Consider the following 17,644-nt stretch of genomic DNA (forward strand, 5'->3'; position numbering starts at 1 on the left):
CTCCACATCAACAATCCCATCCTCTTCGCTCTGTCTGCTCAGTGAACTCGGAGGTATAGCAGACCCCTTGCTTCCTCTATCTGATTTACAGCGGGGCCCCTAGCCCCTAGCTCAGAGCTGGTAAGGTGCTCCATGAATGGATGGGAGAATGCATGAAGTCCTTCCACGGAAGTTGAGCACACTCATGCTTACTCTAGGAAGATCTTCAGATGCCCACAGTTTTTCTCCAGAAGAAATCACCACTGTTCTCTCCCGTCAGGCACCCCTACTGCTGACCCCTTTATCATTCATTTATTCATTGGGCCAATATTTACTGACCTGTGTTGCAAGGCAAGTGTGGAGTTCTTCCCACCCATACATCTCCCTCTCTGAGCCCTCTCTTCTCCCCTTGCCACCACACTCCCTGTCCAGGGCACTTGCCCCCTGCCTTGTTCTGCCTTTTACACGAGGATCCCATATTTGGACTTCTTTGACCCTGCCAACCTGCACTGGACTTAAGGGAGGGAGGAGGACTCCCAGTCTCTAACATCTGCCCTCAGCCCATCCTCCCACCCCATCCCAGGACATGTCCCAGCCAGGCTCTGCCCAGAATCCCAAGCCACCCAGCCTCCTGGAACAGCCCTGAACCTTGTTGTCTCATTTCAGCCCCTGGGGTCCCTGCCCATGGGCGTCCTGCTGAGTCCACCCGGTGCCCGGCCCCCAGCGCCCTGGCCCCTCGGTGCTGCCTGCGGCGGGAGCTGCCAGCTTTTTGGAATTCCTAATGCTCCTGGCCCCGGTGATTGGCTGCTCAGCTCTGACCCCACTTGGGCTGCCGCCTGGTTGGATAAAAAGGGAATCTCCTTGGGGCTCCAGAGCATTAGACACCGGAGGGGGCACCTGGGACCAACTTCGCGAAGCGGGGAGCCCGGCGGGGGGGTGGGGGGAGCAAAAGACCTGCGGCCTCAGCCCCTCCAAAGAGCCGGGAGATGACGGGGAAAGCGGGGGAAGCGCTGAGCAAGCCCAAATCCGAGACAGTGGCCAAGAGTACCTCGGGGGGCGCCCCGGCCAGGTGCACGGGGTTCGGCATCCAGGAGATCCTGGGTTTGAACAAGGAGCCCCCCAGCTCCCATCCGCGGGCTACCCTCGACGGCCTGGCCCCCGGGCACTTGCTGGCGGCGCGCTCCGTGCTCAGTCCTGCAGGAGTGGGCGGCATGGGGCTGCTGGGGCCCGGGGGGCTCCCCGGCTTCTACGCGCAGCCCACCTTCCTGGAAGTGCTGTCCGACCCGCAGAGCGTCCACTTGCAGCCGCTGGGCAGAGCGTCGGGGCCGCTGGACACCAGCCAGACGGCCAGCTCGGGTAGGTGAGGGCGAGGCTGCCGGGCTGCCCGACTAGGGGATGAGAGCCGGAAGCCCCACGCCGTCGGCTTTCGCTTGCACCGCAAGGCCTCCTCCCCGCGCAAAAGTTTGCGCCAGGCCGAGGGGTCGCAGCTCCGGCCTGGGGCCGGCGAGCCCTCCTGCTTTCGGCCCCGGCGTTTCCGGCCTCCGCGCCGTTCTCTGGTCTCCGCGTCGGGCCCCACTCTGCCGCGGCGCCGGGTGGGGGCCCCACCGTAAACCCGGCTTGGGGTGTCGGGGCCCGTGGGGCGGGCTGGGCACCCCCCCCTCCAGCTCTGCTGCTCCACTGCGGCCCCGGCCTCCCGGAGGACCCGCGCTCCGGGAGCCGATTGTGTTCCGTGTGCTGGCAGCCCAGGAAGCGGGTGCACGCTTCGGCCCCAGCCCTGGAATCCAAAATTGTTGTTCCTTCCTCTTTTTCGCCGTTCCACAACGCCCACGTTGGTCAGCTGGGGTTTATTTTTCACCCCACGAGCTTGGACACCTTGGCCTCTGCGGCGGCAGGAGCTGCCACCATCCGATTCCACCTAAACGCCACAATCTATCGGATGCCCCGCCCGGCGGGCTCGGGGGCCCCGGGACGACCCCACCGAGCCCTCCCTGGACTGCTTCCCCGGCCTTGCGTCCCCACCCTCTCGGCATCCGGCTTGGGCTCGAGCTCGGCAGTTCCCCCGATTTTTCGTTATCTTTGTATTTATTTATTTATTTATTTATTTATTTATTTATTTATTTATTTGTATTTGGAGGGGCAACGAAAAGTGGCGCGTCGCAGTCTCTCCAGTCTCGAGCGGGGGCGCATTCTGCAGGCACTGAAAAAGGGGCTGTGCCCGGGGAGACTCCAGCGCTTCCCCGCGCCCGGCTCCCTGCGCCCGGGCTCCGCTCCCCGGGGCCAACTTTCGGGCCCGGGGCGCGGGGGCTGCAGGCGCGGGGCAGGGCGCAGCGCCGGGATCCCCTCCTGCCGGCCCTGCGACCCCCTGAGGCTGCCTCGCTCCACCGCCGTCCCTGCCCCAAGCGCGTTGGGGCCTTTGCCTCTCTTACAACGAAATCTGTTCAAAATCTCCGGATTCGGGCGCCGGCGTGGGTAGAGCCAGCCGGGGCTAAGGGATGGGGTCGACCTCTCGGAGGGCTCCCCCGGCAGGCAGAGCAGGCCCCCGCCGCTCCCGGAGGCGGCCCCGGGTGGGGCCCTCGCGGGCTTCGGGCGCCTGACGTCCCCGGCGCTGCCAAGCGCGCCCCCCATTCTGCCGCATGTGCCTCCGCCCGCTTTTCAGATTCTGAAGATGTTTCCTCCAGCGACCGAAAAATGTCCAAATCGGCTTTAAACCAGACCAAGAAACGGAAGAAGCGGCGACACAGGTAAGGCCCCTGCGGCGCTTTCTGTTACCTCTTTTGCTCACCCACTCCCTGCCAGATCCTGTTTGGGGGTCGGGTCGCTCCAACCTTATTCCCTCCGACTAAGTTAGAAGTCCAAGGCTGCGCCAGGGCCGGGGAGACCGAACGTTGTTTGGGGACATCCGTCCGGAACCCTGGCGTCCAGCCACACCAGGTGAGGATGATGTGTGGCCGCCGGGGAGGCGGCACCGGCCGGGCTTTTTCCTTCTGCGGGAGAAAGGAAAGGCCAAACCAGGGCCGAACCGGAGCCAGAGAGGGGCAGGCGGCCCCAGATTCGATCCAGGCATCAGCGCCTGCGGAGAGCCCCGGGGCAGAGCGGCTCCCACCTCCCGCCCAAGCCGGCCCCTCTGCCCGCTGCCCCCGGGCCCCCATTCGGCCCCCGCCGTCCCTGTCCGCCCTGCCACACCCGTAACCTTCTGCTCCCACCGTGCCGCATATCCTGAGCGTGGTATCTCTCCACGGATGGGAATTTTTCGTTAGGCTTCTGCTCTTTTGTGATCCTGAGGGATCTCTTCCCTTCCGTGAGCCTCAGTTTCCTTGTCTGTAAAATGGGGAGGGAAAGTGTGTGGACTGGATGACCCCACCAGCCCCAGCTGGAGTCGAGTGGGCTGCATTGGGGTACCGGCTGCAGAGAAAATTTTTAAAAATAAGTCTTCCCATAGGCATTACTGGCATAACTTTAAAATTCAATAGGTGCTGAAAGGTATATCCTGAAAAGTTAACACCCCACCCCAGACGCTAATTCCCTTTCGCCTCCACACCACAGCTACTAGTTCCTTGTAGAAATTTATGAGGTGGTTTTAAGGCAATAAAGAAGCCAGAACCAAAAATCTGCCTGACTTTCCGCGAGTGCGGCTTCCAGACTCCTCCCTTGTTCTCACCCTCCCCCCATCTGTTTCCCCAAATCTCTCCCTGTGCCGCAGTCCAGGTGGGGTGTCCACAAGGTTCCTGCTGGCTCGCGCGGGTCATTTCCACCCACCCCATCCTCTTCTCCCCAATTTGTTCCCAGACTCTTTGCACCCTTTCTCCTGGCACCTTTCTGCATTCTCCTCTTCCTTAGCTAGCCCTTGGCAACTCCACTATTGGCGCTCACCTTATAAAATGGCTCTTCCTGTCCTCTATGGCGCCAGTAGGTTCGGGCTGGAACGAGGGTGAACTTTGACTTGGTTTCCCAGTGACCTCGTTTATTCATTCCCTTCAGGCAGCATTTTTGTTGTGTTTAGCTTTGTTTTATTTTCAACGGAAACGTTGATCCTGGGTCATTTTTTTACATTCATTCATCCAACAAATATTCGTTAGAGCATCTTTTATGCACCCATCTCATGCTTGGTCCCAGGGTGGGTAATCCCATCAGCTTCCCCTCACCTCACCCCTCGATCAGGGGCAGGGACGAGGACCATGGAGGGAGGACAGGTCAGAGCTGGGGCTGCTGTGCTGGTGCGGAAGTGGGGAGAGGGGTTCACACAGCAAGGAGAGTCCAGGAGCAAGCATCCCCTGGGTGCTGAACAGTGTTTCTGCTCCAGGACATCTCCTCATGTGGCAGCTGGAGCTGGCTGACCCATAGCCCAAAGTCTCTGCTTGAGGCTCCTGACTCCATCCTCCCCGGATGCTCTCCCCACTGAGGAGATGTTTGGGGGTTCCCAGTGAGACAGCACAACTCACCACCTGCCCTAGGTTTCAGGCGATTTCTGATGTATGAAGAGAGCAGATTATTAGAGAGATCAGAATGGCTACTGATGGCCGGTGCAGCTTTTAATTAGTAATATATATATATATTTTCCTGAGCTTCTCTCATTTGGGGATTTCAGGTAAGAGCTCCTGGAGTCTGGTAATGAGAGATGGGCATCTCTTTTTCTCCCAGAAACACGCTGGGCTTAGTAAGGGTCGGAGAGGGGAGTAGGGATGGAGCCGCAGCCTTGGGAGTCTCTTGGATTCTGGGCTTCTGCTCGCCTCTGCACTGGGAAAGCTCAGCTTCTCTGCAGACAGGATGCAATGGGCACCTGAAGAGTCTGGAGTTCTGTATTAAGCCAGGAGCAGGGTTTGGATCACATTTTGGGGATGCAGGAGCCTCCCTGGAGGAGCACACCAACATCAACCCACAGATTAGCTCTGAGGCAGGAATGAGGGAAAGTTTAGGGGATTCCAGGTTTGGTTTTGTTTTGTTTTTTCAGTGAGAGCCCTCCCAAGGGGAGACTGGCACTTGAATGACCTCTCATCCTCTCCCTTCTTTGGCTTTGGCCAAGCCCCAACACCTGTGTGCCTTGATTTCCCTAGTTGTGAGAAGACTTACATACTTTGATTGTTTATTTTGACAATCTGTTCAGGGGCCCTTCAGTAAGTGGCAAGAATAAAATAGAAACCAGCAGATCTTCAAAATTCTGAAGAATTCAATTTCTGTGTACATAAACATTCCATTCCCCCCTCCCAGGAGAATAGGAGAAACAATTTAGAATCAAACCAGTCATTTTCTATAAAGGGCAGAATCTTTTTTTCCTCACACATCCCCTGTGTCTTCCCCCAACATATTAAAGCCGACACCAGCATAAGGACCCAATGGGGCTTACACCTGTACTTTTTCCTCGTGTTGGGTGAGGGTGAGAGTGAGGGCATCAGTGAAGGATTCTAACCCCGTGTGCTGGTCCCCAGGGTCAGATCCCAGAGGCTCAAGCAAAGAACGTACCATTTTTACAAGCTAGGTTTGTGGAATCGGGACTATATTGCCCACTGACTTGATAAGGGTACAGGATTAAAGGTCACTTGGAAGTTGGTGAAATTAAGTCTGCAAAAAGAAGAATTGGTGGGCGCCCGGGTGGCTCAGATGGTTAAGCGTCTGCCTTCGGCTCAGGTCATGATCCCAGGGTCCTGGGATCGAGTCCCGCATCGGGCTCTCTGCTCCGTGGGAGCCTGCTTCTCCCTCTGCTTCTCTCTCTCTCTCTCTCTCTCCCCCCCTCTATCTCTCTCATGAATGAATAAATAAAATCTTAAAAAAAAAAACTTAAAAAAAAAAAAAGAAGAATTGGTGCCTGTCAGTGGGTGTGTATGGTTTATGGGGAAAAGGGGGTCTGTGATGCCCCTGATACTGGAGGTAAAATTTTGTGTTGGAGCATATTCATTTGCACATTGTCCTAGGGCAAAATGATGTAGCTTTTACCTGATTCTTAAAACAGGTTTGGACCCAAATAGGTCAATGTAGACTGCTCTGTGGGGAGTGGGGACTGTGTAGGCAGGCTCTCTCACAGTGACCTGAATGGAACCCCCCTGAATGGGGCGCCCCCTTGATGAGTGGCTGAGCCTCGGTGTGAGGTGGTTGGGAGGTGCTCCTTGTCTTCTGAGCACAGGAGGTGGAGGGGGGATCTGAGGGCAGCTCTAAGGAGCTCGTAGCTCTGGGTGGTGGCAGGGGAAGGGCAAATGAAGAGGGCAAAGTGTTGGGGTGCGTGGGGAGGTGGGAGATTCGATTCTCAGCCGTTCAAACACTGGGGTTGCAGTTGCATTTGACCTTCTGGTAGGTCTTTGAACGTGGGTGTCATTTAAAAGATCAACTTCTGTGAGAGGAAACTGGGAAGCAGGTCCCAGTGGGCCTGAGGCATTTATTTATCTGGTGAGTCGCTCACTCTGTCTCGGGAGGAAGATGAAGGGCTTTCTGCAGTTTTCTAAAATTTTTGTCTCAACACCCTTTCCCCCAAATCACTTCCAGAAAGATTCCCAGTATGAAATGTCACTGAGGTCTAAAATAATGTCCTCCTAAGAAGGGTAGTGTGGATCCTCAGCCTTGAATGAAGACGAGTCTAGAGGGTTAAGCTACGAGTGTGCGTGAACACATGTGAGCGTGAGTGAGTGTGTGTGTGTGGTGTGTGTGTATGTGTGAGAGAGTTCGGGTCTGTTTGTGCTGAGCCAGCCGTGGGTTTGGGGTCTGTCTAGGACGTGTAGAGGAGGGTCATTCTGTCCTCTCTGGAACAGTCTCTTTCAGTTTCTGGGTCCTGAGTGTCTGGTTTTGCTCCGCTAGGACAATCTTTACTTCCTACCAGCTAGAGGAGCTGGAGAAGGCATTCAATGAGGCCCACTACCCAGATGTCTATGCCCGGGAGATGCTGGCCATGAAAACGGAGCTGCCAGAGGACAGGATACAGGTAACAGAGCCCCGAGTCCCTCTCTCTCGTTCCACACCCTCTGAGGCATCGACCGCCCCAGGCTCCTGGATACCCGTGACCCCATCTCCCATCCCCCTGCTATGGGTCCTTATGAAGAACAGCTCGGTTAAGCCGACAGGTATTTGCCGAACACCCACCCCGTGAGCTGGGCACTGGGGGGGGCGGGCAGGACAAGAGACTTAGGGGGTGTGGCTGGCCTGCTGCTCCAGACTACAGGCTTCCTGAGGAGTAGGTCAGGCAGACCGTGAAGGGGCCCGTGGGGGGACAAGGAGTTCTGGGTGAGTCATGGGTTCTCAGGGAGGTCTCTGTTGTGGCAGATACCTCTTAGGTACAGCTAAATGTCTGCTCCAAGGCCAGAGGTGGAAAGAAGGGGAAGATGACTTCTAGCCCTGACCCCATTCTGTCTCTCTTCCTTCCACTCCCCTGACCCATGAAGGAAAGGTCACCCCCCCCTTTCTGTCTACTCCCCACAACCTCCATCCTCCTGAAACTCCTTCCTCCCACAGTCAGGCAGCTGGCCCTGCCCTGAGCTTCTGCTCCGGTCTGGCCTGGGGTGTGGCTGGCGACACTTGCCTGCAAGTGGGGCTCAGTAAGTCCTCCTCCCCTCCTATACAGAGTTGCTTTTTGTTTGTTTGTTTGTTTTAAGATTTTATTTTTAAGTAATCTGTACACTCAACATGGGGCTTGAACTTACAACCCCCAGGTCAAGAGTCGCATGTTCCTCTGACTGAGTCAGTCAGGCGCCGCCCCTCTCCTAGAGACTTCTGTGGCATAACCGACCCCTGGTCTGGACTGGGATGTTCTCAGCTGTGCTGGGCTCAGGGCTTCCTTTCATCGGCAACAAGACCTTTCCAAGGCCAGAACCCCCCTCACTAGGCAGGAGTGGGTCTGCTTAATGGTTTCTCTGGGAGAAGCTGAAGTCTGATGATTTTCTAGATAAGGCCTTCATGAAGCAGAAGAATCGAGTTGGGTAGGAGGAACATTTCCAGAAGATTTGGGTTTGCCTTAACAGGATCACATCCTTAAGTGAAAGCTGTTTCCACCAGTGGAATGGTCCAGAGCAGTTCACTGCTAAGGCTGGAAAAAGTAAAGGGAAGCAGGGGGCCCGACTTCCTGAAACCCCCCCCCCCCCCCCCGCCAGTCAAGAGCCCTTGGAGGTGGGACATGTGTTGGGGGGAGAAGAAACCAGATAAGTTGTGGGTTGCTTCCCTCACTGGACAACCAGAGAATTGGAAATGAGACATGAGTTACTTTTCCAGAAGGGTCTTCCTCTCCCTTGGAAATCTATTAGGAATTTCAGCCAGTGGCTTTAGACATTGACACAATAAGCTCAATTATTCATAAGCAGATTATCTGTTTGGTACATTATCCGTGGTGGCCTGGATCCATCATCCCTCCACCCAGTTGGTTCCAGTGGGGTAAGCCTGGGGTGTTGATTCTGAATCACGTGTGTGTGTGTGTGTGTGTGTGTGTGTGTGTGTGTGTGTCAGCCAAGCCCAATCCAGTCAATGTGCAGGGGTAACCCCTACCTGGCCTTCGTTTGCACAAAGTTGGCTATTACAAGTGGCTGGGGTGGGGTGGAGGGCCGAAAAACTCTCCTGCTGGTAGGCCTCACACTGGCACTACTGGGACCAGTAGGAAGGAAGAGCTGTCTCTTGCGGTGGACTGTCCTAAAATCTGTCCGGCCGTGGTGGCGGTGGGTGGGAGGGCATGAAGGATTCTGGGGAAGGCTCTGGCTCAGCTGTTACTGCATTGCCACAGATGCCCCAGCAGGCAGATGCCAGGCTTCATTAAGTTGCCTGGGGGTGGGGGACATCTGTCGGGTGGTGTCTGAAGCCACAGGAACCAGCAAGGAGGAGCTAGGATGTGGAGTAAGTTGATTGCCTTGGGACGGCAAGGACTGTAGATCTGGGAGAAGGGAGCCGAGAATCTCTCAGAGTCTTTGAGCACCACAGGGTTCTTTGGCTAACAGCTGCCTCCAGAAGGTGTATGTGAGCTGTCACATAGCCTTGCCCCAGGTGGCCCGGGCAGTCTCAGCATGCATCAGCGAGGATCACAGCTATCATTTACAGAGCAGTTTCCACGTGCCTGGTGTTCTGAAAACACGGCATGCACAGGAGAGGCAAGTAGGTATAGTGGTTAGGGACGCTGTTTCAGAGCCAGACACATCCTGGCTCCACCGTGCCCAGCTGAGTGACTGGACAAGTGACTTCAGCCTGCAGAGACCCTGATTCCTCATCTGTAAAATGGGGGTGATGGTGAGCCCTGCCTCTGGGGGCAGATACCACGAGCCACGTGTCGTCTGTTCTGAGTGATGCCTGGCAGGTGCTCCGTGCTCACTCAACTTCAGCACTGATCTCATTTAGTCCTGGAGACAACCAAGGAAGCGGAAACACAGCAACTGGCCCAAGGCCACACAGCTAGGAGGTGGGGGACACAGGGCTCTAACCCAGGTCTGCATCAAAAGCCCACACGTTCACCACCTGCCTCTTGAGTTTGAAGCCTGTGTTTTGACTTGAAGCTGGGGGGACCAGAGATGGTTGGAGGTCAGGTGGGGACTAGTATCAACCTTCTTTATAAAAATAAGCAATACTTATTGAGTACTGGGCATTGTTCTGAAGAAAAGACCTCAAAAACTCACTCATAAAAAATTATTTTTTGAGTGGGCAAATTCTTGTATCTAAGTTCATGGTCTGGCTACTCTGACTAGTGCTGTTCAAGTCTGCCTCTTTTAAAGGGATCCCTGTCCAGGGATAGGGAAGGAAGTTTGAAGAGATTCTATTCCAGAAGTTAGAAGATATGCAGTCTGTCTCAGCCTGGGGCATTTATTAGCATCACAGGGCAGCTTTTGAAAACACCCATGCGGGGCCCCCATGCCCAGCCATTCTGATTTAATTGCTTTGGTGCAGAGCCTTTGGCATCTGTATGTTTTTAAAGCTCTCCAGTGATTGTGGGAAGCCAGTGTAAAAACGCTGGGTCAGAGGCTCTGGAAAGGAGTGTCTGCATTTTATGTGCATTCATATGAGTGGAAGGAGGTGGAGTTTGCGGGGGACAGGGTAGGATGAGGGACAAGGTGACTTGTCAGGTGTGCAGGGAAGGATGCTGCCTGGGCTGCTGGGAAATGTGGGCAAAGCTGCCCCCTACTGGACGTCAGAGGCTGCAGCAGGGCCCAGCTCCTCTGAGCCTGAAGCTGGGACAGTAAGGGGGAGATGCTGAAATATGGTGTCAGGAATGCTGAGCGCATGTGGACGGTTAAGTCCTTAAATCACTGCCGCGATGAGCTCAAATTAATCAGCTTCCAGCCCGAGGAGAGGAAGGAAGCTGGGTGAATGTGATGGGACCTGCCACATGGCTGACAGAGCCAGGCCTGATGGCGGGAGGCAAGATCGGAAGGCAGGGCCTGGGGAGCCAAGCAACCGGAATGTGCAAAGAGCATCCATTGTACAAAATGTCTCCTTGAGGGGGGCGATCCTGGGAAGACCACAGAGGGTTTCCTGGGAGACCTTTGAGAGAAGGAGCCCTGGGTATTGTGTCCTGTGGAGATGCCAGGATGGGAGCTTGCGGGACAGGAGCTGGGTGATGACAAGAGAGGCCATGGGCACAACCATAGCTGCTCTATCCACACCATGAGAGAAGTTGCTGGTAGGGTTGTCCGCTGTGCTCCAAGTGCGCACTGTAGCAGGAGAGCACCTGTTTGGCAAGGACCCCTCCCCAGGTCCAGTCTGTCCTTGGAGGCACACTCTCTTGGGACCCTCACTGCCAGTGGTGGAGGCTCCTGCCAGACCAGCTGTGGACCTCCAGAGGCATCCCACTGGGCTTTCGGAGTGCTGCTAGGGCGCCACCTCTGAGGGGAAATGCAGGAACCCAGACTCTTCCCCAAGCTGGAAGATCGTACCTGGAGTGCCAAACCTGGTGACCCTTGGTGTCACTTTGGGCCCCCTCTCAGGCACTCAGAGCCCTGAAGTGTAAGGCAGGGCTCTGGTCCTCACTGCCGCCTTGACACAGGTTCTACTGAGGAGTTCCAGGCCTGACTGTCGCGTGAGAGGGGCAGTCTCCTCCAGAAAGTGGGCAGCCAGGAAAAGGAAGGAGCGAGGGACTAAAGGAATATTTGGGACTTGCCAGAACCAAGAGGCCAAGTCGGGAAAAGGGCCTGAATGCTTCGAAGGACTCTCAAAGGCAGGAGATGGGAGGACCTGGCTTTATGTAAAAAATGTCGTTGAGCATTTGCTGGAAAGCAAAGCCTCATTTGTTGCACGTTTATCCACACAATTCATCCGGCAGCAGGCCAGGGTCTTTTAGTTCCTATTATGTGCCAGGCATTTCCCACGCACTATTAGAGTTAATTTTTATAACAAACCTTCAAGGAGGTGATATGACAGGAGAGATGAGGAACCAGAAGCTCGAAAGGTTAAGGAACGGGCCCAAGATCACCAAGATGGTGGGAGGCAGGGCACGGATCTCCAGCCGAGGCCTTCTAGCCCCTGATCACAGCCACCTTGCAGGGAGTGTTGGGCACTTCATGTGTGTTCTCTCGCATTTGAGCCTCAAGGGCCTGGAATACATTAGAAGTGTGCTGATAGTAGCAGGGGTCTCCGTTTGGCCCGCTGGATGCCTAAAGGGGAAACAGAGGCTAGCTGTATTAAAATCGTGCAGCTTGAAGTTTAGCTCTGTCCCTCTGCCCCTCTCCTGGGGTTATTATTATTTGTCAGTCCAGCCTTACTAAAGGGCCCGCGGGGGAGGCCAGAGGGACAGGTAAAGCTGTTGATTCACCTGCCCTCTGTGCAGGCTCCCACTGGTTTTCTTTGCCTCCACTGAAAGAATAATAAGTAGCATTTTTTGAACACCTTCTATGTGATAAGCATGGGTTTTAGAAACTTTCACTTATTGCATTAATCCTCAAAACAGCCCTGAAAAATAGGCATTATCTTAGGTTTGAAGAGACTGAGACTGAGAGAGGGCAAGTCACTTGCCCAAGATCACACAGCAATTTTTGTCGCAGCTGGGAATTCCAGCTCAGGACCGTCTGACTTCAGCACTTCTTGGAACCATTGAGTCCTGCACACGTACTGGTTGCTTCCAGAAGGGAAGAGAAAGGCAGACATGAGGAGTGGTTAGGCTCAATGCTGATCCCTTGTCCACTTCCCTCCAAGGCATTCAGCCACAGCTCCCCTGCCAACTATCCTAAAAAGAAATTGTTTTGGCTGTCCAGGTCCCCTCCATAAATTGGAGCAGCATCTGGTCTTCGCAGAGAGCCAGGCGTTCCAGGAACCCATAACCGAGGGTCCGCATGACTCCTGGTTTGAACGAGCAGCTGCACTAGCTCTCCCGGGAACGTCTGTGGGCAAAGTCTGGTCTGCAGACCAGTTATTCATTTGCCCAAATTAGGAGACCCCGGAAAATAGTTCTGTTTATAGGCCCCAGAGAGCATCTGAATCCCAAGTCTGCACCCCCTTCTTTAGTGTTCCAGTAAAGATGCGGTTTCCATGTGAGAGCCATGCTCCCCCCCACCACCCAAGCACCAATGCTCATGGAATCCAGAGGAAGCCAGGACAGTGCATCCTCCCAGGCATCCACACTGGGGTGGGTGGGGCATCTCTGCCTTTGTATACTCCCCAATCCCGTTGTCCAGAGTCCATAAATCCAAACCCTGCCGAAAACACAGTTCTTTCCTGAGTCATCAGAACTCACTAATGGCAAAACCCAGACCTGAATTTATGCTCTTTATTTATCCCTTTTAGTGTGCATATGCATATGTTTTGCTGCAGAAATCAAAACAAGTGAGTTTGGCTATGGTGGGCCGCTGCAGCCGAGTGTCATCTAATGTGGTATATGCATCACCTCTTCTTTCTAAAATCCCAAACATTGTGGAGTCTGGCCCCATGGGTTCCAGTTAAGGGGCTGTGGTCTTGCTGTTTTATAATGCACTGCTTTCAAGCAGGAAGGTCACCTCCTGACTAGGAAGCAGATGTCTTAGATTCATAAAGAAAGCCTTCCCAACCCTCTGTGGTCACACTTGGTGCCTGGAATTCCATCACCAAGGGCTTCATTCTTCTGTATTCTCTGAGAGGTGGATGAAACCAGAAGTCACATTTTATGTGGCTCAGTCCTTTCAGATTTTTCCTCTATGGGAGAAGGCAGCTTGTGACAAGTGGGTACTTAGAGAGGGCCACCAAGTGCTACCGGGAAGGAAGATGGGACAGACGAGGTCTCAGACAAACCGCAGGCACTGGGTCTGGCAGACAGTCGGGCGGAAAGCCTTGAGGGACAGACAGGTGGCGCTGGGGAGGGATCTAAACACAGCGCGGAGGCAGGCCGGGACGACGGGCGAGTTAGCCCGGGCTCGCATTGCTCACCGTCTCCGCTCTGTAGCCCACGAAGCGTACCCATCTAGTGGCTCTCAAATTGCAGAAACCCTTTCCTCAGCAGGGGTCACCCGTGGCGGTCTGGGTCCGGACGAGGGGAAAGGCCCTGCAGAAGGGCTCCGCAGCTCTCCAGGAGGGCCCGACCAGGAACGGCGGGTGCCAAACCCGGTGGTGGCAAAGGTGCAGATCGCTGCAGGCGGCGCCACCCAGGGTGGACTGAGCGATCGTTTTCTATTGGGCGTGGAGAGGCCCGGGGAGTCTTGGGCCGCGTCTCTCCCATTTTTGTGGGTTCCTGGTTATTCACAAACGGAGAAACTTCACGACAGGGTTACACACATTTCTGTCCATTTAAAGGTGTGCGTGGACCGCGCGGTCTTTCCGCAGCCCCGCACAGCGCGGGGCTCTTTGAGGGTCGTCGGGAGGCGAGGCGGGGCTGCCGGGGCGCCCCCTGCTGGAGGCATCCGGCCGCGCTCAGCCGCAGACTCAGGGCTGCTTGGGGCCGCCGGGGCTCTCCCTGCGCCACATAGCGGCGGCGACGGGAACGGCGGGGGCGCGCGGATCCGAACCCCTGCCCGGGCCTCCCGGCAGCGGAGGCGGCAAAGGGTTAAACTGTCAGCGGCGCGATGTTAAACAGGTGTCAAAGGCGCCCCATATATCTGCAGATTGAAATCAAATTCTTTGCCGTATAAAAAGATAAATTACCCAGGCGCTGCCGCGCGTCCCACTCATCACGCCAGCGCCAGACGGCAAGCAATTTTTTTTTTTAATGTGCTAACGACCTAATCAAGCAATCAAGTCGGAGAAGATTGCAGAGTGACCCGGGCAGCCATCTGCCGGCGAGCCCCGCATTCATTTCCCGCGCCCCCGCGCGGGGTGGGGGCCGGGGAGGGAGCTGCCGGGGGGAAGAGGGGAAAAAAATCCTAAACAAATTAACACCCAATTTTCCCCGTCTAATTAGTTAAATGAGATGTGTTTGGGGTCCCCCGGGGAGGGGGAGCGGCTCGCGGCGCGGCTCGTGCTGCCTCCCCAGCATTAATTAGTGCGGGTCAATGCCGCGGCTCCCGAGAGAGCAGCCGCTTTAATTTCCCGTGATATTTCAGTGCCTGAGGCCCATCGATTCAAACAGAAATTAACTTATTTTTCAATCAGCCCAGGGCTGCCCCTGGGGGTGACTCTTCTTTTGCCGCCTCCTGAATAGAGCTGGAGCAATTTTTCATCAAAAGCTGAAACCTCCGCCTCTGGGGGCGGGGGAGGGGCCCGGAGGGAAGGGGGCGGGGGACCCGGCCGAGGCGAGGGAATGGAAATCACAGAGGAAACTAATAGATTTTCCTCGAACCCGCCTCCGTCCTCCCCCTCATCCCCCCTCCCCACTTCCCGGGGCGCCTTGGGCGTCTCGCCATCCGCGGGGCTCAGGGCCCAGAGGGGCTGCGAGGGGACGGGAGGCGGCCGCTGGTCGGGCCTGGGATCCTTCCAGAGCTCACCGGTTTCTCGCCGGCCTTTCACCTGCCTGAGGGACAGTGCAGCTGTCCCTAGCGCTGGCTCCTGCCAGCTGCCCGAAGCCTCAGGAAAGCTGCTTTGGGAGCCCGAGAAATCTCCCTCCCCCCAAGCATGGCAGGGACTGCTCCAAGCACGGGGCTGGAGCGCTGCTGACACCCCCAGGGTACCCCGTGCCCTGCACCAGTCAGCTTTGGGGCCAGAGAAACATTCTCCAGGGTGTCCCCCACTGCACCCTCCTAGGTCTCCATCTCCCTCTCTCGGCACACCAAGAGAATTTTGTCTTCCTTGCCTGAGGATGGATGCCCAGCTCCTCTGAATCGCACTCAGGGTTAGGTCCAAAACTGTGGGGAGCTGGTGAATGGAGGGCACTTTGGCAAAACAGGGCTTCGCCAGGACGGGGCTGAGAAAGGAGGCTGACTCAGGCCTCCCCGGAGTGTCCCTTGGGGCTTCCTGATACCTGAATGCCATGCCCTTTGCTGCCTGAGTTCACACTCACCTGGCTTCTGGGACTGCTCGGCCTCTGGAGTTCTGGTAGAGAGGGAGCCCCAGACAAGATGCATGGCTAGTCCAGCCCCTGGAAGGAATGTGTTCCTCTGCAAGTCAGAAAGGAGATTCTGTTTATAGGCTGGAGGTGTGACCACCTGCAAGAGAGCTACCAGGGTGGGGCTTCTCAGCTGCAAACCGAGGACCATGCTGGGAACTGCCCACCTGCAAGACCCTATCCCGGAGGCCTCTATCCCATCACCCTAGAACTGCTTTGAATTAAAAAAGAAAAAGAAAAAAAAAGGATCCATTTCACCCATCATGTTCTTACAGGACTGGGTGACCGCCTTCTGGGCACTCGGAGCCTAGAGGAACCGGGGGGGGGGGGGTACCATGGGGTGGGGGAGCTTAAGTGAGGGCACCCTGCTGGAGAAAGGAGCAGTCACAAGAGGATGCAGCAGCCAGCAATCAAAAGGGTGGGGACCTTCACAGGGGGCCCCCTGGGGTAAGGGCCTGGCCTCAGTGCCTCTCAGAACATACCCCTGCCCTGTTCATCCTCATTTGCAGGTCTGGTTCCAGAACCGCCGGGCTAAGTGGAGGAAACGGGAGAAGTGCTGGGGCCGGAGCAGCGTCATGGCAGAGTACGGGCTCTACGGGGCCATGGTGCGGCACTCTATCCCCCTGCCAGAGTCCATCCTCAAGTCCGCCAAGGACGGCATCATGGACTCCTGTGCCCCGTGGCTGCTGGGTAAGAGCCCGCACCCTCCTTGGGGCCCTGCCCCTGCGGTGAGGAGAGCGGGCTCCCTGGAGGAGAAGGAGACAGAACCCTGGGGCAGGGACACCTGGCCACAACAGCCTCGCAGGACAGAGGCACTCCAGTGTAGGCCTCCTAGTCTCCCTTAGGAGCCTCAGAGGGTAGGCTGGGCCCAGGGCTTGCTGTCTGTCCCCTGCGCCCCCCTGCTGGGTGATTCGGACTCTCATCCGCCAGGGCCCTGACTGTGGGTTCTTTTGTCCTGTGGGAAGGGTGTGGCTGTAGCCCCAGGGTCCGTACCCTCTTCTTCCCTTGGCCCTAGGTGGGCTTGTGGTGAATGAAACAGCTCCTCCTGGGGGTTGAGGGGACCCCCTAGGACCCTCTGGCCACCATTCTGGCTTTGCCCAAAGGACTGCTTCCCCCTGAAATCTCTCCACATGCCATCTTCCCCCCACCTGCCCTCGGGGCCTAGGTCGGTTGCAGCACCAGCTCATCTTGGGGTTCCAAGATCTGAATCCCAGGAGGGAGGGATGGGGGGCAAGTAGGCTTGGGAAGGGACAGAACAGGCTGCCCGGCGGCCAGGTGCCCAGGGACCTGACTCGAAGAAGCCCTCTGCAGGCCTGGTGCCCAGCTGCTGGCCTGCAGCCCCATCCCCTGGCCACCCTCCCGCTGCCCCGGCCCTGGCCCCTGGGACTCGCGTGACTGCGGTGTGTGAAGTAAGGCTTTCTGCTCGTCCTTAATTCTGGCCTCTCTCTATCTTTGCCGTTTTCAGTTCAAGATGGCTTTCCCAGGCGCTTTTCTAAACCCGAATACCAACAATTCTTTTTAGGGATGCACAAAAAGTCGCTGGAGGCAGCAGCGGAGTCGGGGAGGAAGCCCGAGGTGGAGCGCCAGGCCCCGCCCAGACTCGACAAGATGGAGCAGGAGGAGCGGGGCCCCGACCCTCCAGCGGCCATGTCCCAGGAGGAACTGAGAGAGAACAGCATTGCGGCGCTCCGAGCCAGAGCTCAGGAGCACAGCACCAAAGTGCTGGGGACTGTGTCTGGGCCCGACAGCCTGGCCCGGAATGCCGAGGAGCCAGAGGAGGAGGAGGCCATGGACGAAGACAGGCCCGCGGAGAAGCTGAGTCCACCACAGCTTGAGGATATGGCTTAGATCAAGGGCTCGCGGACACCGAGCCCCAGGACTCTGCTGTCCCCGGGGTCTGTGGTGTTGGGAGGTGTTCTCTGAGGCAGGTCTCAGGCCTGGCCTCGGCCACCCTCCCCCTGCCCCACAGGCCCCCCCATGACCCCTGGGCTGACTTCAGGCACAACTCAGTTCTGGCCGAGGCTTTGGGCCATGCCGAGGCACCCCCTATCTAGTCTTCACCTCTCCAGCGTCTTCCTCATCCCAGCAGCCCTGCCTCAGAAGCCTTCTTGCTGCCCAAACCACCCCCTCAAGCCACTTTCATTCAATTCCTTGGCGACTCTCACTGCCCAGATCCACCCCTCACTCTCTGTTCTCTTGCTTGAAAAAGCCTCCCCTCCCCAGCTCTATGCCCCCTGTGGATTCTGCTCTGCCCGGGCCCAAAGCCCACTGCTGCCAACTCATTGCCTGCCACAACAGTGTCAGGGACTGAGCACCTGCACTCTAGTACCGACGTCCTGA

General features: G+C 56.5%; 1 protein-coding gene across 1 annotated transcript; it reads left to right on the top strand.

The window, feature by feature from the left end:
• The first annotated feature begins 965 nt into the window (after window positions 1-965).
• Window positions 966-17,152, top strand: VSX2 (visual system homeobox 2). Its single transcript, XM_025869188.1, has 5 exons — window positions 966-1,335; window positions 2,636-2,720; window positions 6,760-6,883; window positions 15,814-15,994; window positions 16,827-17,152. Exons 1-5 carry the CDS (start codon window positions 966-968, stop codon window positions 17,150-17,152), a joined length of 1,086 nt encoding a protein of 361 aa, XP_025724973.1.
• Window positions 17,153-17,644: the final 492 nt, after the last annotated feature.

The sequence above is a fragment of the Callorhinus ursinus genome, unplaced genomic scaffold (genome assembly GCF_003265705.2).
Source record: "Callorhinus ursinus isolate GAN/ISIS: 27379988/994484 unplaced genomic scaffold, GSC_fseal_2.0 scaffold8, whole genome shotgun sequence".
NCBI lineage: Eukaryota > Metazoa > Chordata > Mammalia > Carnivora > Otariidae > Callorhinus > Callorhinus ursinus.